This window comes from Phytophthora sojae, assembly GCF_000149755.1.
Source record: "Phytophthora sojae unplaced genomic scaffold PHYSOscaffold_3, whole genome shotgun sequence".
In the NCBI taxonomy this organism is placed as follows: Eukaryota; Oomycota; class Peronosporomycetes; order Peronosporales; family Peronosporaceae; genus Phytophthora; species Phytophthora sojae.
This window is the reverse complement of record NW_009258117.1, coordinates 9,889,490-9,911,092: the sequence shown is the minus strand read 5'-3', so window position 1 is coordinate 9,911,092 and position 21,603 is coordinate 9,889,490. Positions and strand designations below refer to the sequence as shown.

The 21,603-nt window shown below is 52.6% G+C and overlaps 12 protein-coding genes across 12 annotated transcripts; 6 read left to right on the top strand and 6 right to left on the bottom strand.

Annotated features, from left to right (window-relative positions):
* Nucleotides 1–42: 42 nt before the first annotated feature.
* PHYSODRAFT_360256 (hypothetical protein) lies at nt 43–1,166 on the bottom strand (the record flags this gene model as incomplete). The annotated part of the gene is made up of 1 exon (XM_009526919.1): nt 43–1,166. Exon 1 carries the CDS (start codon nt 1,150–1,152, stop codon nt 43–45), a length of 1,110 nt encoding a protein of 369 aa, XP_009525214.1. The 5' UTR covers nt 1,153–1,166.
* A 199-nt stretch (nt 1,167–1,365) lies between these two features.
* PHYSODRAFT_314121 (hypothetical protein) lies at nt 1,366–3,062 on the bottom strand (the record flags this gene model as incomplete). Its single annotated transcript, XM_009526918.1, has 6 exons — nt 1,366–1,601; nt 1,679–1,803; nt 1,880–2,040; nt 2,105–2,254; nt 2,324–2,537; nt 2,608–3,062. The coding sequence occupies 6 exons, from the start codon at nt 3,060–3,062 to the stop codon at nt 1,366–1,368; spliced, it is 1,341 nt and encodes a 446-aa protein (XP_009525213.1).
* A 547-nt stretch (nt 3,063–3,609) lies between these two features.
* Nucleotides 3,610–4,314, bottom strand: PHYSODRAFT_494237 (hypothetical protein; the record flags this gene model as incomplete). Its single annotated transcript, XM_009526917.1, has 1 exon — nt 3,610–4,314. One exon carries the CDS (start codon nt 4,312–4,314, stop codon nt 3,610–3,612), a length of 705 nt encoding a protein of 234 aa, XP_009525212.1.
* A 60-nt stretch (nt 4,315–4,374) lies between these two features.
* On the bottom strand, nt 4,375–4,638 carry PHYSODRAFT_489496 (hypothetical protein; the record flags this gene model as incomplete). The annotated part of the gene is made up of 1 exon (XM_009526916.1): nt 4,375–4,638. A coding segment is annotated over one exon (264 nt), but the record flags the coding sequence as incomplete, so codon positions are not given.
* Nucleotides 4,639–4,829: 191 nt separating this feature from the next.
* On the bottom strand, nt 4,830–5,225 carry PHYSODRAFT_450288 (hypothetical protein; the record flags this gene model as incomplete). Its single annotated transcript, XM_009526915.1, has 1 exon — nt 4,830–5,225. A coding segment is annotated over one exon (396 nt), but the record flags the coding sequence as incomplete, so codon positions are not given.
* Nucleotides 5,226–6,651: 1,426 nt separating this feature from the next.
* On the top strand, nt 6,652–7,407 carry PHYSODRAFT_299748 (hypothetical protein; the record flags this gene model as incomplete). The annotated part of the gene is made up of 3 exons (XM_009526914.1): nt 6,652–6,915; nt 7,152–7,234; nt 7,359–7,407. 3 exons carry the CDS (start codon nt 6,652–6,654, stop codon nt 7,405–7,407), a joined length of 396 nt encoding a protein of 131 aa, XP_009525209.1.
* A 670-nt stretch (nt 7,408–8,077) lies between these two features.
* PHYSODRAFT_491414 (hypothetical protein) lies at nt 8,078–8,317 on the top strand (the record flags this gene model as incomplete). The annotated part of the gene is made up of 1 exon (XM_009526913.1): nt 8,078–8,317. A coding segment is annotated over one exon (240 nt), but the record flags the coding sequence as incomplete, so codon positions are not given.
* A 1,089-nt stretch (nt 8,318–9,406) lies between these two features.
* Nucleotides 9,407–9,583, top strand: PHYSODRAFT_445515 (hypothetical protein; the record flags this gene model as incomplete). The annotated part of the gene is made up of 1 exon (XM_009526912.1): nt 9,407–9,583. A coding segment is annotated over one exon (177 nt), but the record flags the coding sequence as incomplete, so codon positions are not given.
* Nucleotides 9,584–10,833: 1,250 nt separating this feature from the next.
* PHYSODRAFT_285738 (hypothetical protein) lies at nt 10,834–13,262 on the top strand. The gene has a single exon (XM_009526911.1). It carries the CDS (start codon nt 11,330–11,332, stop codon nt 12,533–12,535), a length of 1,206 nt encoding a protein of 401 aa, XP_009525206.1. The 5' UTR covers nt 10,834–11,329; the 3' UTR covers nt 12,536–13,262.
* Nucleotides 13,205–16,079, top strand: PHYSODRAFT_496849 (hypothetical protein; the record flags this gene model as incomplete). Its single annotated transcript, XM_009526910.1, has 2 exons — nt 13,205–13,536; nt 15,218–16,079. 2 exons carry the CDS (start codon nt 13,205–13,207, stop codon nt 16,077–16,079), a joined length of 1,194 nt encoding a protein of 397 aa, XP_009525205.1.
* A 733-nt stretch (nt 16,080–16,812) lies between these two features.
* Nucleotides 16,813–18,070, bottom strand: PHYSODRAFT_492852 (hypothetical protein; the record flags this gene model as incomplete). Its single annotated transcript, XM_009526909.1, has 3 exons — nt 16,813–17,350; nt 17,415–17,580; nt 17,662–18,070. 3 exons carry the CDS (start codon nt 18,068–18,070, stop codon nt 16,813–16,815), a joined length of 1,113 nt encoding a protein of 370 aa, XP_009525204.1.
* A 1,415-nt stretch (nt 18,071–19,485) lies between these two features.
* Nucleotides 19,486–20,737, top strand: PHYSODRAFT_345863 (hypothetical protein; the record flags this gene model as incomplete). Its single annotated transcript, XM_009526908.1, has 2 exons — nt 19,486–20,008; nt 20,422–20,737. The coding sequence occupies exons 1-2, from the start codon at nt 19,575–19,577 to the stop codon at nt 20,735–20,737; spliced, it is 750 nt and encodes a 249-aa protein (XP_009525203.1). The 5' UTR covers nt 19,486–19,574.
* Between the last annotated feature and the right edge of the window lie 866 nt (nt 20,738–21,603).

Here is a 21,603-nt window from a genome sequence, read left to right as displayed (position 1 = left end):
CTGGCCCCACACCGCAGCGCGTTCCCTGCCTCAATTCGCCGCTCACTGCTGCTCCTGAGCACGACGCGCGTTCCTGATAATATCCAGCAGACCGCCGACGTTCTTCTTGTACAGCTGCAGCTTGGCGTCAATCTCCTTCCACTGCTCGGCGCCGAAGCGGCGCTGCAGCGAGCGCGAGATGGTCACGGTACGCGCGAGCTGGTCGATCTTGGCGCTGGCGACGCCCGCCGTGATGGCGCGCACGACCCACTTCTCCACATCCTCCTCGTCCACCTCGAGGGCCTTGGCCACGTCCGCGTACGGGATCTCCTTGAAGCCCGTGGGCAGCGTGCAGAGCGTGAAGAGGCGCATGGTGTCGGCCAGCTCGGCCTCCACCAGGCCGTTCTCCGTGAACACGCCGGCGGCGCTCTTCTGGAAGGCCGCGAACTCCTTGAGCGTCTTGGTGGACACGATGACCAGCAGCTCGAGCAGCTTGGAGCCCTTGAGCGCGGCCTGCACGACGGCGCTGGTCGCCAGGTCCACGCGCGCCAGGAAGCTGGCCACGGGGTTCTGCAGCACGATCTTGACGGCGCGCGCGGCCTGGTCCTTGGCCTCCTGGCCCTTCTCGAAGGTGGCCAGGTACTTCTCCAGCACGGCCAGCACCTTAAGCTTGTCGTCGGCCAGCTCCAGCACGTCGGCCACGGCCAGCAGCAGCGAGCGGCGCTGCTCCACGCTCAGCTTCTGCGTGTCCAGCAGCGCGTCCACCTGCGTGAGGTAGGGGGCCACGAGGTCCACGTTGTCCGAGCTGGCGGCTAGCGCCAGCACGTCCAGCAGCGCCTGCAGCTGCACCTGCGGCAGCGCGCGCGCCTTGTTGAAGAGCGCGGCGGCCACGCGCAGCCGCAGCACGGCGCTGGCCTTCTCCTGGCTTTTAGCCACCTGCAGCAGCTTGAGGGCCTCGCTCTGCGGCTCCGGCAGCTGCAGCACCACGTCCCAGAGCAGCGCCACGGCGCCCTCGGCGTCCGTCTCGGCCTCGAGCGCCAGCAGCTGCGGCAGCTTGGGGCTCACGACCGCCACGACGGGCGCGTAGTCCTTCTTCTTGATGTCCGCCGCCAGGTCCAGGGGCGCGGCGCCCGGCAGCAGCTTGGAGACGTACGCGACGAGGTCCGAGGCCATGGTGAACGGCTTGATGGGGATGGTTGTGGCCCAGCAGCTACGATAGGCGAGCCAACAGTTTAATGCGGGCAGGGCATTGGCGGAAAAGAGGATGGATTGGCTGATCCTGATTGGCTGAAAAAGAGCAGAACTCAGGAACGGAATGGGACGAGAGCCTGGACAACGGCATATGGATACATGTTGAAGTGGTGGGATGCATGCAACCTGTATTTTTTAGTCGTGCTTCTTGAGCGCGCTCGCCCGGAACTTGTCCACGTCCTTGTCGCGCTTCATGGTCGCGCCCACGAACGCCGTGATGATCTGCGAGTTGAAGATCTGGTACACCAGCGTCTGGTTGTAGAAGAAGTTGGCGTTGCCCGACGCCGGGAACAGCCACAGGAACCACATCACCGGCAGCATGCACGTCGCCACGCCCAGACCCAGCACGTACACGAACCGATTCTCGATCGCTGCGTAGAACAAGGCATAGAAAGGTTAGCAACCATGATAATGTAAGCGACGGCTAACTATCTGGCTGGGCACGTGCTCATGGTGGTTTTCGGGTGCAGCGCCAGCATCGGGAGGAAGAAGCCGAAGTCGCCGAAAGAAGGGTACGCTTGGAAGAGGGAGAAAATACCGATCAATGTGCACGCGTAGGCTTGAGGTCGGTGCCTGGAGATAATACAGGTATCAGAAGAGTTAGTGGATGTGGGCAACATGAGCGAAGCAAGCAAGCAGATAGACGTACGCTAAGCGCAGGTAAATCGGGACCACGTAGATGACTGGGTGTAGGTGCAAGATGAAGAGGAAGTACGGAATAAAGCGGTCGAAGACTTCCATGAAGAAGTACCAGAAAATGCCGATGTTCGGTGTCAAGTCCGAATACGTTGCCACCCACATGTACGTTTCCTACATCAAAAATGGCAATGTTAAACACCACGCCGTCGCTTTCCTTCCCGGAGTAATGCCTTACCTCGATAAATCCCCAGTCTCCACTCAGACTCCACGACAGGTAGAACAGCAAGCCCAACCAGACACCAAACACCAGCAAGCTACTCACGCCCAGCGACAGCAAAGAGGGACCTGGAGTACTCTTCTGATCACCCTCCTCCTCACTAGCAGTCTACAACAGCAACAAATGCCAAACCGTTTAGCTCCTATATGTCGGACCCCTCAACCAGCTCGCACCCACCTTGCCACTCTTCACACTACGCAGTAACAGCACGATCGGCACTATCAGGAAGAACGGATACACCGACAGGTACGTGCCAGCCGCCACACACATCATGGATGCAGCAACCGCTCCTTCCGAGGCGAACACCAAACTGTAGAGCACTGCCAGGTGGGTGAACGACACCGTGGACATGGCGACGCTCGAGGCCAGTGAGTACGGGTTCATCAACGCTCTGCAACACCACAAACAACCCAACAATGTCAATGGATTCACCTCGTTCTACCCCATTCTACTTGTCTTACATGAAGGCCACAGTAGTGGGTAGATTCTCAGGCTTGAACAGCGGCGACACCGGCACTTGGCTCAGCCAGATCTCCTCTCCTCGAACCTTGAAGCGTCGTCCCTCCTCCAGCTGCAGGTTCCTGGCGCACAGGCGAGCGAATCCCGCCGCGATAAGTAGATCCACGCTAATGAATACTGCACATGCTACCAGGTACTGTAGAGCGGCTGGGGTGAGCTGTAGAACGGGGTACAGCAGGGCGAACAGCAGCGGCGGCTGATGATACACGTCCCCCGAGTAGGGCGAGCCGGTAGAACGGAAGAGGTAGGCGCCCTCCTGCAGCCGGCGGAAGGACGAGACGGACGTTACGAGCTCAGGGCGCGACGACAACGTAGAGTGCACGGACGGCAGCGCGTACAGGAAGCCACGCACGCAGGCGCCCAGCAGCAGCACGAGGGGCAGCCCCAGTCGCGGCATCGCAATAATTATTGATGAAAAATAGTATGCTGAGATGCAAAATAATAATTGTTTTTAGCGTAAAATGGCGTGCCGTACATAATGTATCCATATTGATTGAGAGGTCTGTAAATTCATACTTCTACGGAAATCACCGTGCGAATCTGCCACTTTGTATAGAATTCGGGGTGCAAATTGACCGGCGAATTCCACGAATGCAAAAATGCCAGCTATACAAAAATCAAATGAAACTGTCCATAATGCAAGATGTAGTGGAATTCATCGTGCAGTTTGCACGAAGCATATTGTGCCGCACATTTGGTACACAGTGTGAAAGTAGAAACACTACTACTTCGAAGTAAATGTGTATTGTGCAAGCTTACCGCTACTCACCTACGTAATGGTAGCTAGTCTAGCTGGAGCTGTGCCTTGCATGCTCACGGGCGAGTGTTCTCCACGATAGTTGGTCAAGTCTACGCGCTCTTCTTTCACTCGACGTCGATGAGAACGGTAAACGATTCTTTACTTGCTCAAAAAGAAGGCCAGCCGAATCGAGAGAGCTGTGCGCTCACAGGACCTCATCACTCGTCAGAAGTGCTTCAACCAAGCGCATCAGCCGCTGAAGCTCTGCAAGCCGGATCTTTTGTAGTCTTGAAGCCATATCGTGCTTTGATAGCTGTCTTAGTGGCGGTTGCCCAGCACACCATTGCTGCCACACAACGCGAACGGTTCCTGGGGGTAGCACAAACTCTCTTGGCACTCGATGAAAGCCTCCACCCCATGTATATAGCTCGGTGTGCATCGTTGCCGTAGCATTCACGGCGGTCTCGCCTTCTGGATCTGGTGCGGGTAGATTTGGTCGCATCAAATTGGGCCGCGCCAATACCGCAGCGAAGGCTGTCTCCATCGCTTCCATGGTCATAACTGATCCGTTAATGTGCCGTTTGAGAGCTTTCTCAAAATCAACAACCAGTCCTTCTTTAATCCCATCAATTTTCTCCTTGTAGTTTGTAAGCGCCACCATTATCCCCACGTGTGGCGGAATGCCCGAAGGACTGATAGGATCGTGCTCTTGAAAGTTTCGACAAACTACACGACGCCGCAGCCACTCAAATTGCGATTCATTACGCGTGTTGAATAGCGGAGTAGCAAACAGCAAATGATTCGTAGGCAGTGACTGCTGCAGGAACGACTTGTGGAACAGCATTGACGCCAGACCAAATTGACAGATCATCCGCAGACTGGCTGGAACACCGGGAAAAACGGCTTTCATGGCGACATCAATGCGCTGCCGTAGTTCCAGTCTGTCAGCTTCTTGATCACTTTGCACATCGAAAAATGGAGGTAACGCTGCAAATTTTGGAGAATCAAATGGAAGGCCCGCAACATACCGACCGACCACCATGTCACCAGCGGCTTCAAACCGAACATACTTGTCCTGGACACCTGGAAGAGTCCAACCAGCCCGAAGGCAAATAGCCGCTGCTGACGGACCCGAAGTAGAGCAGCTACTAACATAGGTAGCAGCACCTTTACGCGCGGAGTGCGTACCAAAATCAGCAGCCGTTAATCCAAACTCAGCTAACGTTCGCTGCATCAGTTCTCCACTAAGCACAGACTTCAATACTTTGAGAAATCGAGTGTACTGATTACCACCAGGGAAAAGTTTTCCATCGCGAGCGAAACCAAAACAGCGAAATACACTCCAAGTCCTAATACCGGGCAGATTTCGGGCATGGTTAGATTTGCGTACACATGCCTGGGATCGCGAGGCCGACTTCCGTCTTGATCGTTTTTCATATGAGCGAAAGTAATCGTGATGGAGTCCTCGCGCCAAGAAAGGTGAGCGTGCCGTATCGATTCAGTACTTTTGGCACGGCACATGAGATTCCAACAAACGAGCAAGAAAGTGTGGCCGAACGCATCCTGTTTTCTGGTAGATTGAAGCATTGCTTTAGCCACCGATCGATACATCGAAAAACTGAACGGCTCCTTTCTTTCCGAGATGCGCTCGTTACTGCTCTGAGCAACTCTTGCCACAGTGTGGTGCAGCCCCTTGAAACAGCGCCTCATTTGAGGATCGAAGTCATGCGGCCGAGGACTTTCTGTCTGAGTGTAAATGTACACTATCGCTGAGCGAACATTTCCAAAAGTCGACTTTCCGGTGACACCACGCTGCTCCATCGAGGTCAAGTAGCGCATACACTCCATAGTACTTAATATACTTAGATTGACAGGGCTTCGTAAAGGGACGATAGAGAACCACTGCGCGATACTCTCCCCATTAATTGCACACAGCTCACGAAACGTACTAGTAAACAGGACTTGCCGTCGATCCGCCTCTGTATTCTCGTAGAGCCACTCTATGAAGCGAGATAAAGCTCGTAGATAGACGTACTTGGTGTTGTCAGAGGTGATACTTCCCAGCACTTGCTCAACGCGAGCATCGAGAGCTTCCATCGTTACTTGCCGAGTACAAGTAAGCGTGCAAGAGTGCAAGCGTCTGCGACTCTTGCCGATAGAAACTGTATCGAAATAGCATAGAAATATTTCTAGTTTTTGTTTCGTTCACTTTGCACGACGAATTCCATTTATCTATACATGTATGTAGTACGAATTTGTTGGACAGTGGCCCTCTTCAGCAAACGCTTGGAACCTGAAACCTGGAAGATAGTTCGCGGTTCCAGGGAAAATTGCCTTCAGCATGCTCATTTTTTTACCTGAAACCGGGGAAAATGTTCCAAGATTACCTCGTTTTAGTGACAAAGTTTCAGGCAGCTCTTTGAAGCTTGGAACTTTTTAATCGAATAGAAGGTCGTGTGGGCCACACCACCAAGGATGGCGGAGCCTGCATGCAGCGGAGACGCGCTCTCCTGCAATAACAGCACCAAGAACTCTACAGGGACTTAAGCACCCGCGTGCCATCGAGAGCTCTCGAGCACGGCCACCACACGCTCTGTTGACCCCCCTCCCGCCGCCGCGCGATCTCTCGCGTGCATGCCGTCGTGCGCACGCGATCAGGCAGCCCGCCACGTGCGCTGCTTGGCGCTGCTTGGCGCTGCTTGTCGTAGGCAATCCTTACTTGGCAGTGACCACTAGGCAGTGGGAACGTCTCTCTCCCTCTCTCCTCTCTAGCTGCTGGCGTTCATGCCGCACGCCGGCGCTCGCGTGCAACGAACGCGCGGGAAAGTGGAAATGAGGGAGGGCACTGCAAAATTTTATGTACAGAATGAATGTTGTGAAAGTGTGCAGTTCCAGGTGAATTTACCTGAAGTGCGTCGAAAAACTGCATCTTGGAACTTTTTTTCCAGGTTTCAGGTTCCAAATTTGCTGAAGAGGACCAGTGGGGCTGTTCAGACAACGCTTGGAACCTGGAACCTGACAAAAATTCGTGACATTTTCCCAGGTTCCAGGGAAAATGTGTCACTTTGCCCTGTAACCTCGGAAAAGGCTACTAAAAATGCCAGGAATAACCCCGCTTCAGTGCCATTTCCCCAGGTGCTCTAAGAATACCTGGAATCTGGGACTTCTACAAACGAATAGTCTCTCCTCGCAGCTGAGCTCCCTCCCTCCAGGCACTAGCGGAATCCCCCTCTCTCTCACAGACGCAATGAACACAAGCAGCAGCGCGTTTCATGAGTGCGCCTCGCCGACTGAGCCGCCCACATCAGAGCCTTCAGACCCTGTCCCCTTTCCTAAGCGCGATTGGTCTGAGCAGGACACGCTGGCCCTGGCTACTGCATGGTGTGTTGTGTACAAGGCTGGAGTTCCTAAGGACGAGAAGACAGCCATGACCAACTCGCGTATATTTGACGCATTCAAAGCAGCACGCCCAAGCTCTGGACGCACTAAAAAGGCGGCCAATAGCGAAACGGTCTGCAATTGCTCGCAAAGTTGATGCTTGTGCGCACAAGTACAGGAAAACCGCCAGCCGCTTGGGCGGCAAGACCGCATCCGGTGCGGCTTTGAGCGGGGATAGATGTGGGCACACGGCCTTGGCAAGGGCGGCAATGCTTCCACTGTCCATGCGAAATAAGTCCTTCATACTGCAGTCGAAGTAGAGCCGCGATGAGAATAAGAGTTTAGACCAATGACTGCTTCGGCTCTTAGCAAGCCATTCACGATCCTGCGGTGCTAAAAGCTCCGCCGCAGCCTGCATCTCAATCTCATACCAGTGTTGTATCCATGCAAAGGTATGCAGCGGCGAAGTGGTGGCAGGGGCTCTCATTCTATCTAGCATCAGCGCCAACGTTAGCCGAGCTCGATTGTACATACTCATCAGCAGCCAGCACCTGTAATGTGCGGATATAATACTAGTGGGTCAGTACCAGAGACGCAGCGAGTCAAGAAGGCCGCATCTACATAGCCTTACTGTAGTGAGCAACGTCGTCGTCGCAGTGGCGCTCGTTGTCGCTGCGCGAGTTTTCTTCTGTGACCTCCCCCTGTCAGAATTAATGCTGAGAACGATGGTACGATGTGCTCACTCGCAACGCTGAATACGCGGCAAATGCTGGAGCCTGAGCTTTTTTTCTCAGGTTCCAGATTCCAGTTTTGCCTGAACAGGGCCAGTGGATGGAAACGAACTTAGTGGTGTTGGACCGTACTTAGTGAGCAGACACAGTGGACGAACGAGATAAGGCAACGTTGTGAGCACAAAGTTGAGAGAGGTGTACTCGTATGGCATAATTACGTTCGTATTGTAACTTCACAGAAGCCGTAGCCGCAGCGCTTCACTCCACCGGCATAACGCAAATGATGCACACCATCCACGCAAACTCCGCCTCAATTGTGCAAGTTGTTCAACGGCAGCCAAACTTCCGACAGTGACATCAATCACTGCAAACTATACTAGTGACGAGAGGAGACAAGTAGCAGCAGCCACTCTGCTGCCCGACAAACACAAGCATAACTAGGTGTCAACGGACGAGTCGCTCAAGTTGATTGTGAGCTAACTTCCTCAATGAGCCAGGCTTCATCCTGGTGGCTTCACATTCCCAATGGTTCCGTTGAGTGTGGCGTGGGGGCTTTGGTGATTTGGATGCCCAAGCAAAACCTGGCCGCCGTATCGATCGCTTGTGCCAATGGACCTGCCAAACAAAAACACACGAAAGCGATTGTCAGATTCTCGCTTCGTAATGCTGAAAATCGAGAGCATTTCCCGTCAAAATAATACTAATCCGTCGCTTCAGCAGGCAAGGCAAATGCTGGTTGGAGCAATGGACATTTTGCCGATTGGAGATCAAACCCAGCGAAATTACACTCGCCGTAAAGAATAGCTACAATGGTCTACCGTCGTTAATCTTCTGTGCCGCCACAACAGGTCACAGAGATAGATCGTTAATGCAAGTCAATACATGTTAGCCGTTCCGATTAGTTTGCACACCTTGGTTCTGCTCTCGGTTGCTCTTCTAATGGCGGAATCCTCGTCCTTCTTGATACTTGAGTCTGTCTTGCTATGCTGGCTCTTTGACTACGACAGCGGCAAAATTTCGCGCTCGTGTTGTGCGAAAGTCGTGCTCTTCAGAGCTCACAGTGCGTCTTCTAGGCATCGGCTGCGCCCTGTCAGTCAAGAATGTGAGTTGGCGGGCCATCTGCACCTGCGCTTAGCTACCGGCACGATGCGATCCTTACACGTGCCAAGTTACGGCGCCCAACACGAAGATACGGCGCTCAGCGTCAAGTTACGAAATCCACCGCCGTGATGATCCGTGGGTGAAGTCGCGCCATGTTTCACCAGTGCCTGCTTCTCTAGCTTTTGTTTCTTGCTTTATCCCGCTTTTCAATGCTGCCCCCGAACCTACATCTGCCACACCTCATTGTGTAAACGGTTCAACGTTTTCGGCTCTATTGAGTCGCCAAACAGGAATAGGCTAAAATAGACTCAACTCGATATTCGAAATCGTTGGACGGCAAGTCCAACGACTATCCATCTGTTATCCATCATCTGTCCAACGTTTTCAGTAGAATCTAAAATTCTAGCATTTGGAGCCACTCGATGCTGCGGCTAACAGCACGCCGAGCGTGGAGCTCGCTCCAGGAAGCGCCCAGGCCTGGATGTGTCTACGCGGAAACTAGGATGCGCCTTCATCTGGCTCTTCGGGTCTTCAGCTCTTCTGCGCCGGAGGGAGGACGAATTGATGCAAGTGATCGTCTGGACGATGTCGAAAAATTCAAAAAAGAGGCTGAGGTATCCTAGGGGACATACGCGTGGGAGAAGAAGGCCTTGGCTGCGCTGCGAACATACAAGGAGCTGAACAGAGACCTCCTCGTGCCTCAGTCTTTTGTCGTTCCTGTCGATGACGTGGGGATACAGTCTAGGGACTGCTGTCAACCGCATTCGGACCAAACTCGAGAACAAGTCACCACTTTCCGCTGGGATGAAGGAGGAGCTGGAGAGAATAGACTTCGTGTGGAACGCGTCCCAGTACAAATGGGATCACATTGTTCTGCCGTCGCTGCAGAGATTTTATGAAGTGCACCGCCACTCCGATATCCCAAGAGATTTTATTGTACCGACGGGGGATGATTCGTGGCCGAGGTCGACATGGGGCCTTCGACTCGGAAACACCATTACCGATATTAGAGCAAAGAAGTCGTATTGCGCTCAACTGGCCACGTCGAAGGAAGAGCTGGACAGGATCGACTTCTGCTACGAAATGACCATCGCCGAACGGGACTGGACGGAGAAGATGAGACGGTTTCAAACGAAAAGATGCTTACGAACCTAAGTACGAATCACGATTTAACCGCATCAATCGAAAGAGGCGTGTCTTGTGCTTCGTTTAAGCTATCGAATGCTTTGAAATTTTTAGAACTCGCGGAGTGACATCGGTCTAGAAAAATTATCTCCATTGTCGGACCCCCTAAACTCACGATTTTATTTGGGGCGTGTGACAAGTTCTCTTAGCGTAAGCTAAGAGCATAACAGTCGCTGATGCAACGCGACCTCCTTCTTTTTATATCTAGAGAGAAGTTTTAAACTATTTGCAGTTAAACTCAGTTTCAGTACTCCAGCGGCTGTTCGCTAAAAAGACCTCTATAAATATATGACCCTAATTGAAAAATCTGAAACCCCGTTTAAGTAATGCCGCAGCGTGGCCGACGCTACTGGCGTTTTATTTACGTATTTGTATTCGGCGGCGAGAGGGTGCCAGCCTCGACGACCACCGAGGTCTAGATTTAGAGATGAGGAGTGATGGCCGCCTCAAGGGAGTGCATGTCAGGAGCGATAGTTTAAATCGGCTTCTTTCACGCGCAAACGACCCCCAGACCACCCCAACATTGTTGTGGCCTGCTCATCTTGTGCAGTGCCGACGTGTTGGAAGTGCTGCAGGCACGTAGGTGTAACCCCATGGTGGGGGTACACGGTTACGACACCAGAGTCGTACCCACGACAGATCTTTAGGAGATTCTAGAAGCTTCGTAGGGGCGACCGCCCAGGAGGACACGTACAGAGAGAGAGCTCACTTCTCGATTGGTAAAGCCACTGACGAGGCCGGCCGAAACGCGTCTGGCACGCGTTCAATAGAGAGGTCGTACATGCATGCTCCAAGTACTTCCTACACGACGACCGACGACGCGGCGCAGTGCAGTACAGTGTCGACGCTGTGCAGCCTTCGTAGCGGTTCGCGCAGCCACCAACTGGAGCATCTCGCCACACTACAGAGCGACCTCCCGCGCTGGCGGCGCTGCCACATCAAACTACATGTAAGCGTCGCCGCGCTGTTGGTCGCGACGAACATGGAATACACGAACTACTAGAGGCCCGAGACGGACGCCATCTACCTGTAGTACTAGAGCCCCGAGACGGGTATGGAGTACACGAGCTACTAGAGTCCCGAGGCGGACACCATCTACGTGTAGTACTAGGAGTGTTTTGAGCCGGTTCCCTGGCAAGACACGTGCGGTCTTGAAAACGATGCATCGGCTGACTTACCAGACTTTCCGTCTATTGCTGACGTATCGCTTTCATTTCGCCTCAATCTTTGGCAGCACGTCATGTCCGAGACGCTAGCTAGACAGACACCTTCTGTATTCCTTTTTGAAGGACGTTGAAGATGCCCAGCAAACTACTAACGTCTCTTGTCGTATCGACCACAAAACCAATTCGTAGGGTTTTTGGGAGGTGAAGCCGGAACCGGTAAATCTACTGTTATCCATGCTGTTCAGCGTTTGCCGACAAGTGGGGGCGATCAGGAACGGTCGAAACTCTTGCCTTCACTGGAGTTGCTGCCATCAACATTCGTGGAAAAACTTTATATTCAGCGCGGAATTTAGACATTTCTGGAATGGGCCAACGAAGTCTTCCACCTTTACAGATGAAGTCGGAATTCGGAAAAGTTGTACTCGTTATTGTAGACGAGATATCAATGACAGACCAGGCACTTCTAGGTAGCTTTGATCTCGCATCTCGAGCTATGAGTGATAATCCTCAAAAGCTCGTTGGTGGCAAACGCGTGCTACTTTGTGGAGATTGGCTACAACTGCCTGCTGTTCGTGGCACCCCATGTAAGTTCAAACTCCTTCAACACATCTTCACCTTCTCCTTCCTCATCTTACTTATTTTTCTGCGTTATGTAGGCTTCACGCCACCCGATGAAACCGCTAGCAGATACCATCACGCAGGTTTCAACTTATACAACACTATTAATTTTGTCGTCTTCCTCACGGAAAATATGAGAGCCGATGACGACGACTTGTATGCTCGAATCTTGGCTGATCTCCGCTGGGGACGTGTATCGGAGGATAATTTGGCTTCCCTAAACTCTCGAGTCAAGAAAGCTCCCGCTACAATCACGGCTTCCACGACATTTTTCCGCCCCTTGGTTGTTTCCACAAACAACCTCCGTTGTGCCATCAATAAGGTGATGACGTTTAAGATCAGCGCCGATACTGGTTCATACCTTTACGAATTCCCCGCTGAACCTTCCAATAGATCACAGCATATTTTTAAGCATATTATTGATGCGAACGAAGATCTGACACAGCGAATCCCCATGAGACTCTATTCCTTTGTCGGAATGCCTGTTATGATCACCAGGAAACTTCCTGTGCTTAAGAACATGGGTGTTGTCGCCAATGGTACGCTTGGCACCGTCATTGGCTTCTATCCTCCCATCGAGTCTCGATCATGTGTTGACGTCGAATCCGATGAACCCACGGTAATTCAACTGGCTTCCCCACCCGAATTGCTTTTGATACGCCTGCACGACTGCAATACAGTTCTCGTAGATGATTTTGCGCCAGGCGTAATTGGTGTACCTCGAATCTCCTCCAACATCAAGCTTAAGAATATGCCAAACTTTGCTCAAGCTTCTATCACCATCAAGCAATTTCCTGTGGTTCCAGCATTTGCTTGTACTACAGAAAAATCCAGGGGAAAACTTGCCCCGATGGCGTCGTTGTCACCCCGCTTCACAGATCAGGTGGCGTGCCTACACAGTCACTGTATGTGGCTCTCTCGAGAACGAAGACCCTTGATACACTTACACTGACGAACAAGCTCACTTACGACTACATCGCAAGATTTAATCCAGATCTCGAATCAGCAGAGGAGATGAAGCGACTCATATCCTTCATCATTGAACCGCCGTATACGACATCCCTACAACACACACAGTTCCGCGACTGGAAATCCCTGCAAGATTGACTGATACCATAGGCGCCAACCGTTAATAACTGCTACAGCCCATTGATTGTTTTCATTATGTTCTGTTTTTCTGTTTTTTTTCTTCACCCCGTTAGCTACGCTAAGAGACATTGCGCGCACGGCGCGACTCAGTAATCAGAATGGTGTGAGCTTTGTTTTGTTGGATAGCTCTGCGCTTCCTCTTTTAAGTAAACTACGTTTGGACTTGTAGTCGCAGCGAATGCATGATATATACCTAAATGAAAATTGACTGTCCGCCGGTTTCTCGAAAATATCGAGGCTACGTCTGAGCCATAGCTTTCTCGATTTATCATCTTCGTTTAGGAAATATGGCAAAAAATGTCGTGTGCAGATCAGCAAGCACGTCTTTCCCGCAGCAGAAATCGCCGGATGATGCCGATAAAATTAAGAAGTAGGATACTAACACGTGTGCACCTACATTCTGCATGTTATGCTGTTTTCATTGCTGGTCTTCTTGCCTTTATATGTTAAGTACTTTTGAAATTATGGACAAATGAAAATTTTGGTAGTGCATTTCATCTCGCCAATACAATACCAGGGGAGGTCCCCGTGGGAGCAGAAGATTCTGGCAGCACTGCGGACGTACAGGGACTTGAATGGCGATCTCCTCGTGCCCCAGTCGCTTGTGATTCCCACAGGGGATGAGCGCTGGCCATCGGTGACGTGGGGATACAAGCTAGGAACTGCGGTGAGAGATCTCCGGTGGAGGCTCCAGAGCAAGTCGCCTCTTCCCACTGGGATGAAGGAGGAGCTGGAGAAAATGAGCTTCGTCAAGAACATGGCCCAATATAAGTGGGATAACATTGTCCTGCCGGCGCTGCAGAGGTTTCATCAAGTGCACGAGCACACAGATGTCCCGCACGAATTTGTCGTCCCACGCGATGACGAAACGTGGCCAAGACTGGCGTGGGGTTATCGACTGGGATACACAGTCCACCGCATTCGACAGAAGGAAGTGTATACCGCTCAAGTGGCCATGTCAAAGGAAGAGCTGGACAGGATGGACTTCTGCTACGGCATGTCGATCGTTGAACGTCACTGGACGGAGAAGATTTTGCCATCATTTCACGTGTATCGCCAAGAGTTCGGAGACTGCATCATTCCCACGGCGTTTGTTGTTCCAGCATGTCCTCCATGGCCAGAGAAAGCGTGGGGGATGCCTCTTGGAATCGTTGTAAGCCGATGTCGCTTTGGTGACTGTTACGCGGAGCAAGCAAGTCGAGACAGGAACGTGCTAGATGCTCTCGGTTTTGCGTGGAGACGTAGTGATGCGGTGTGGAACGAAATCATTATTCCAGCGCTTGAGGTGTATGTGGACGTGTACGAGAATGACCGAGCCTCAATTAATTTTGTTGCTCCGTCTGAAGTCTATTGGCCTGAGAGGGTAAGGTACTCTCCGATATACGATTGAGGGGGGACATATTTCGCGTATTATGGGCGCGACATTGAGAAATTAGACGAGCTCGGAGTGAACCTCAAGTTGTCATCTCGAGCGTGGCAGAAGCGCGTGGAGCCGTTACTGGACGTGTACGCTGAGCTGCATGGAGAGGAGGAAATCCCACGCGAGTTCGTGATTTCGTCGGAAGCTCCGTGGGAGAAAAAGTTCTGGGGTGTTCGACTGGGGCTCATCGTAGCTCGCAACCCGCAGTTTGCACCTTGAAAGGCGGTACCTTGTACGCGTATTGTTGCTCTTAGCTCGCCTCGCGCCATTTAGAAACAATAAACGAGGGATGGCTTCCAGAAACTCGGGGTCACCTTACACTTTATACTTCGAAGTATTATGGGTTAGTTGGGCAGTTTTCACGCTCGACCTTAAGACCTTAATGTGTTGTGTGTAATTTTGGACGAGTGCCAAATAAGAACTGAGACAGATTTAGTAGATTTCATACATACTGATATAGAATCTGTTCCTTTTTCTACTTTCTATGCAGTTTAGAAAAATCGAAGCAAAAATCAAAAACCTAGACCAGTCTAAAATTGTAACCGATTGATTCGACCAAGTGATTGGCTACCAGTGTCCAAAACGCGCGATGCTGCGGCTCGCAGCGCGGCGAGGGTGGCGTCTCGCGCGGCCGCTCCAGGCAGCGACCAGCGACGCCTGCTCGTCAACAAGGCTGCGACCCACGCTAGCTTTTCGAAGCTTCAGCGCTACGCTGTCGGACGGGGGGGCCGATTCAAACGACGCTGTCAAAAACGGCACCGAGGTGGTCGAAAAGTACCGGGGGGTGTCTGCGTGGGAGCAGAAGATTCTGGCAGCTCTGCGGACATACAAACGGCTGAGTGGGGACCTCCTTGTGCCGTCGTCGTTTGTGGTTCCTAATAGAGACGAGCGCTGGCCGTCGGTGACGAGGGGGTACAGACTAGGGGCCGCTGTCCGCTATCTACGGGCCAAGGTGGAGAAGAAGGAGCGTCTTTCGATTCGGATGGAAGAGGAGCTAAAGAGGTTGGGCTTCGTGGCGAACGTGTCCAAGTACTACTGGGACAACATCATCCTGCCGGCGTTGAGGCAATTCCGAAGAGTGCACGGCCACGCGGACGTCCCCACGGACTTTGTCGTCCCGACCGGTGACGAGGCGTGGCCAGAGCTGGCGTGGGGTTTCCGACTGGGAGGCACCGTCAGTCGCATTCGACGAGTAAACGCGTATCGCACTCTAGTGGCTGCGTCGAAGGAGGAGCTCGACCGGATGGGCTTTTGCTATGACATGACGATCGCTGAACGCGACTGGAAGGAGAAGATTCTGCCCGCGTTTCAAGTGTACCGGCAAGAGTTCGGGGATTGCATCGTTGGATACTCGTTTACGGTGCCATCTTGTCCTCCGTGGCCAGAGAAGGCTTGGAAAATGCCACTTGGGGTCATCGTTCATGGCATACGAACCAGTTTAATCTACGCGGAGCAAGTGGCTCGAGACAAGGACGTGCTTGATGCCCTCGGTTTTGCGTGGAGTCGTGGTGATGCAGTGTGGAGTGAAATCCTTATGCCAACCCTTCAAGCTTACGTCAATGTGTACGGGGATGGCAATATCCCAATCAAATTTGAGGTTCCTTCCGAAGATCCTTGGCCAAGAAAAACATGGGGAAAGAAGCTAGGCATGGCTCTCTATCAAATGCGACACCGAGGACAGTTTTTTGCAGGCTACGGGCACGACATCGACAAGCTGGACGAGCTCGGGGTGAACATCAAACTATCGTCTCAAGCGTGGGACAAGCGCGTCGTTCCGTTGCTGGAGGTGTACGCGGAGCTGTATGTAGACGAAGAAGTTCCAGCTGACTTCGTGGTACCATCGGAGGATCCGTGGGAGAAAAAACTCTGGGGCGTGCGTCTGGGGCTTATTGTGGCGCGCAACTCGCAGTTTATGGCTCGAAAGTAGTGATCGAAGCCGCAGCGCTTACAAAAGAAGTGGATGATCTGGCCAAGTAAGCGTGCAGTTTGTGTTCCGTGTTTGAAATAGTTCAACTTGTTTCTGATGACCCGCACCAGCCCGTCAAAGAGCGCAGCTCCATCGGATTCCTGGCGGATCGACACCGGTAGACTCTGCAGGGTAGAGCGTCCATCGGTTTGGAGCAACGCTGTGCTTCCCTTGAGACGGCGACTAGCTCAGTGCTACTTCGGCTGCGCCTCCCGTCTCGCGCATCTCGGGTTGTGGGCGGGGACTCATCGGAGGAGATTCAGTTGACGACTGTGGGGTCATCAGGAGTACCGCCTCACGGTGCCGCACTTCCGGAGGTGGAGCTGGTCGTGAAGAAGACGGGTACGAATACTTGGACCAATTGGACACCGGCGCGCTGCAGTTTCTCGCCCTCGATGCGAGGACGTTTTTGCTCCAGCACGACGCTAGACATTATGCAATTCGGGTCCAAGGGTATCCCCGACCTCCACGATTCTCACGGAATCGACCGTTCAAAAAGCAGCCCGACCTGACCAGAGCGCACTGTGGTTCCTCCAGAATACATGTATGCTGAAAAAAATATCACTGTAATGCAACAAGAAGAGCGCAACCAGTACGATCTCATGCTACACCGCAAGCGATGGTCAACGACCTGGCCGGGTGAGAAGATAGTTTTAACAAGCAAGTTGAATGACACTAGCTTCTTCTTTCCAACTTAGTAGTAGGCCTTGAGGGTGGCCTGCGTGAACTCGTCGTAACTCATATCGTTGTGCCAGCGCGAGAGCAGCGGAGGTACGCCCTTGGGGAGGTTCTCGGTCTTCCCAGCTTCAAGAGGGTCCTTGGAGCCGTCTCCCTCGGGGACCGCCATCCGCTCGTCCGGCAGTGGCTGCATGAAGACAGCCAAAGTCTCGCGGTTGACACCCGTGACCTGCGGCCCCCTCACAGCATGCGGCGTAGCCTGCAACGTGCCACCCGAGAGGATCTGCGACGTCTCGCCAATCTGGTAGACCAAGTGCCCCGGAGGGATGTTGGCCTTGAGGATCTCACCACGACGGTTCTTCACGTACAGCCCCGCTTGAGGGTCCGGGTTCGGCACCGTCGCGCCCGTGCTGTCCATGAACATGGCCTGCACCAGTCCGGTGAGCGCGCCGTGGTCGTTGTGCCATCCACACCAGGCGAAGGAATTCTCGAGCGTCGTCGCCTCATTCTGCGCCGCAATCTGCTCCTCCGACAGCGCAAAATAGTGCAACAACCTGGCAAACAGCATCACATCAGCGCTCATATATCCACAGCACAGCTTCACCTCGATATATATACCTGGCCTTAGAGCACTTGCCCGTACTGATGATCCTGTGCAGCTTGCCCTTCTCGTACCCCGGGCACTTGCTCTCCACCAGCTTGTCGCACTGGTGGGCCACTAGCACTCCCGTGTCCACGATCAGCTGGCCCAGCTTCATGAAGGCTGCCTCCAGCTCCGGCAGCTCTACAAGCAACAAACCAAACCCAAGCGCCGTCAGTCCTCAATACACAACCGCCACACAAAAGACAGAGCTCTCCACGTCACCTTTGGGCCAGATATTGGGGTGGAAGAAGGATGGGAACTTGTGGATGAGCTGCTGGTCCCCCTTGGCCAGGTCGTTCACCTCGGGGTTGTTGTAGTACGACCCCTTGGCGTAGTCCGGCTTGCCCTGCAAGTTCTCCTTGCCGTGGCTCCAGCCGAAGCTGTAGAAGGCCTCGGGCAGCTCGCACTTGGCCTTGGCGTCCTCCGGCAGGTTGGCGAAGGCGAAAGCCAGCGGCAGCAGGTCGCTCCGCTTGGCGCTGAGCTCGGGCACGCCGCTGACCACGAGGATGCCCATGCCCTCGTAGCCGAACGCCTCCTCCACGACGGCGGACAGGTCCTTCTTGGCCACCAGGTCTTCGTACGCCACTACGGGCACGTCGCGGGCCTCCACGGCGGAGTGGAGCGGCGCCATCTCGATGCTAGGATCGGTCTCGGTAGTGGACGGCCAGATGCGAAATGAGCGGACGGGCGGACGAGTAAGTTGAAGTAGGAGGGGTAGGGTGTTGAACATACTGAACGCAAGTGGCGGGAGGTAAGCATTCCGACGGGTCGGCGAACAGTGTGCACTTGCAGACGACCTGGTAAGTATTCTGACGGTGGCTTGGAGAACTGAGGTTGGTATTTGGCAGGCAGAGGCTCAAGCTGAGAGGTTGTATGCGGTTTATGGATATACAATGAGCTGGTTTGTACGGAACCTCGTCCATGACAAAAGTATTCGATGCAGACCAATCACAATGAAAAACAAAAACTGTGAAGGAGTGGAGAACAAAGGTCGCAAGCGGCCAGCCGCGGCCAGCCGAAATCTCTCACGGGTGTGATTACGGATAGCCACGGCTGTCCGGCCGGACACCACGGCCAGCTGCGGATAACCGAGATTCATTGCGATATCAACTTTAGCTGCTATAGCTTCGATTGTTATAGCCAAAAGGACTGCTCTTGACGTTGACAATGAGTATTGTGGCTAAAGGAAGCGGTATTGAGTCCTCCAGCGTTGAATAATATTCGTATCACCAGTCAAATGTAGAAATAGCTTGGTACGAAAAAACCCCAGCTGTTTTACGGCCAACCGAAGCCAAAATGCCGGCCAGCCACGGCTGGCCGAATGAAATCCACGGCCGTCCACGGACAGCCGAATCCTGCCTCAAGGTTGGCACGGCCGGATACGGACAACCGGTTTTCAGCATTTGTGACCTCTGGTGGAGAACACTAAAAATGAAACACTCTTTTCTGTTTGAGTGCGTATTGAATCAATGCTGACAGTCCCGGACAGCATCGAGCCCCCGAATACCGGTTGATAGCTTCTAATTATCCTATTGACATGCGGTAAAGACCACTTCGAGCACTAAGGGCTTATAAGGAGGAAAACACGCTTTCTTTACAAATGTGAATCAAAGGGCAATGCTTGCTTCCTTTTCAATACATGTACTACTGTTATGCTGAGCGTGTTGTACTCTGTAGATGAGATCAATACGACAATGCTCACATGGGACCGATTCCCACAGCGTTTTGAATCTTATTTTTATTCCAGGAAGTATAATACGAGTTCAAAAACGCTGCTGGAATCGCTCCATTTCTCCATCCCTACACGGAAAATTCCATGAAAATCTCTATCTGCATGGATAACGTACTTGTTTCACACTCGCTCGATGTTTTATTTCTGGACCTGTGGACTTGCAGGACGTCTTAATTTGGAATCAATTAAAAATTGGCAATAATCTGTGATTGGCTGACGGACTGGCAGTGCAGCTCGGTTCTCGCTGCGCGGGCGAGCGTGGCGGCCGCTCCAGGCTTTACCCGCCATCGCCAGCTCAGAGCCAAGACTGCGCTGCCTTCTCTCTCTTCGAGGCTTCACTTCTTCGCTGACAGAAGAGCAGGTCGGTTCAGGCGATCGTCTCGATGATGTCGAAAATGTCAAAATGGAGGCACAGGTTCACCAGAAGACGGCTGCATGGGAGGAGAGGATTGTGCCAGCACCTCGGAGCTATCAGCACTTAAAGGGGGGCCTCCTCGTGCCACTATCGTTTGTGGTTCCTTCTGGAGATGAACGCTGGCCGTCGGTGACGTGGGGCTACAAATTAGGACGTGCGGTAAGCAATCTACGGACCAAGCTGGAGAACAATGTTCGTCTTCCTTCTGGGATGCAAGAGGAGCTGGGCAAGTTGAGCATCGCGGACAATGTACCTCAATTCAAATGGGATAACATCATCCTGCCGGCTTTGTGGCAATTCCGGAAAGTGTACGGCCACGTGGATGTCCCGTATTTGTTTGTTGTCCCAGTGGTGATGAGGCGTGGCCAGAGCTGGCATGGGGCTATCGACTGGGAAGCGCACTCTCGCACATTCGGCGAGGAGTAACGTTTTCTTCTCAAGTGCTTGCGTCAAAGGAAGAACTTGACAGGATGGATTTCTGCTACGACATGTCCGTCGCCGACCGCGACTGAGAGAAGAAGATCCTACCGTCATTTCAAGTGTACCGTCAGGAGTTTGGGAACTGCAGTATTCCGATTTCTTTCATAGTACCAGCTTCCCCTCCATGGCCAGCTAAGGCGTGGAAAATGCCACTTGGATCCGTTGTTCGAAATCTCCGACAAGGTAAAAGCTACACGGAGCAAGCGGCTCGGGACAAGGACGAGTTGGACACCCTCGGTTTTGTTTGGATCTGTAACGATGCAGAGTGTAATGAAGCCATCCTTCCAGCTCTTGAAGTGTGTGCTGAGGTTTACAAGAAGGGCAACGTCCGCCGAGTTTATTGTTCCTTCTGAAGACCCTTGGCCGAGGAAGCGTGGGCAAAGAAAGCGGGTCGAGTACTCGCCCACGTGCGATCGAGAGGGACATACTTTGCGCAGTATGGCCGTGACATCGATAATTTAGACAAGCTCGGTTTCGACGTCAAGCTGTCGCTCCGAGCGTGGAACAAGCGCATCGCTCCGTTGGTCGATATCTACGCGAAGCTGCATGGAGGAGAGGAAGTCCCCGCCGACTTCGTGATCCCGTCGGAGTTTCCCTGGGAGGAAACACTGTGGGGAGTTCGGCTCGGGCTTATTGTGGCTCACAACTCGAAGTTTATGCCTCGCCAGTGATGATCGCTGAGTGTTGATAGTAGGCGTTCGTGCTAGATTCAGGCAGCAGGTTTAACTCTTGCCTTTTGGCGCACTGTTGAAAATGAGGGTTTGACGCACAATTTGTTTGCGATCCGTGGATATAAGAATGGTAGGATCATTGATCCCCAACGACGAAGCTCTACTTCGTATGCTGCAGTACTTCTACCGGTACAAAAGTCCTTGTAAGTGTTGTTATCTCTCGGAGAGCACTCCGAGGTGCAAGTTGATACTACTACATCGCGGATACGACTGTAGGTGTATTTTGTCGAGACTTACTCCGATAGCTTTGGCTTGACTTCGTTTTTCCTAAGAGCATCTCCAGCCGTGAGGTCTTATCCTAAGACGTAACAGGGTCGTTGAGACCACAAATTTATAGTTGAGACCCGCGCAGACCGACTTACTCCCAGCGAGCGGTGAGTTCTACGCTGTGAAAATCACATTCACTTTTGGTGCAATCATTTGAGTACGGCGACGCTTCAGTTTTGTATTGGTGGCATTAAGATTGGGGTCTTATTTTAAGACTCGAAAGCCAATCTATAGGTCCCAGTGAAGTTAAAACCTGCAATAGGACCTGCCGCTGGGAGTATTAAGTCTCGGCCAAGTCTTAACACCGTTACTTTTAGGATAAAACCGTGTTTGAGACCAACCGCTGGAGATGCTCTAAGTGCAGTACATTGTATTCGATTATTAATACCGGCCGACTACTGCTTAGCAGTGTAATCCACTTTGCACTCGCTGGCGACGTTAGTTTAACCGAGGCCCGTATCCATGGACCGCATCGTTGGAAGTACATGTATTCCCTTCCAACTGGGACTGTTAAGTTTTAAAAAGGATGCTGTTGTATC

What these genes read in the sequence shown, in the direction of transcription:
- PHYSODRAFT_285738 (XM_009526911.1), top strand. Translation starts at nt 11,330, where the DNA reads ATGGGCCAACGAAGTCTTCCACCTTTACAGATGAAGTCGGAATTCGGA.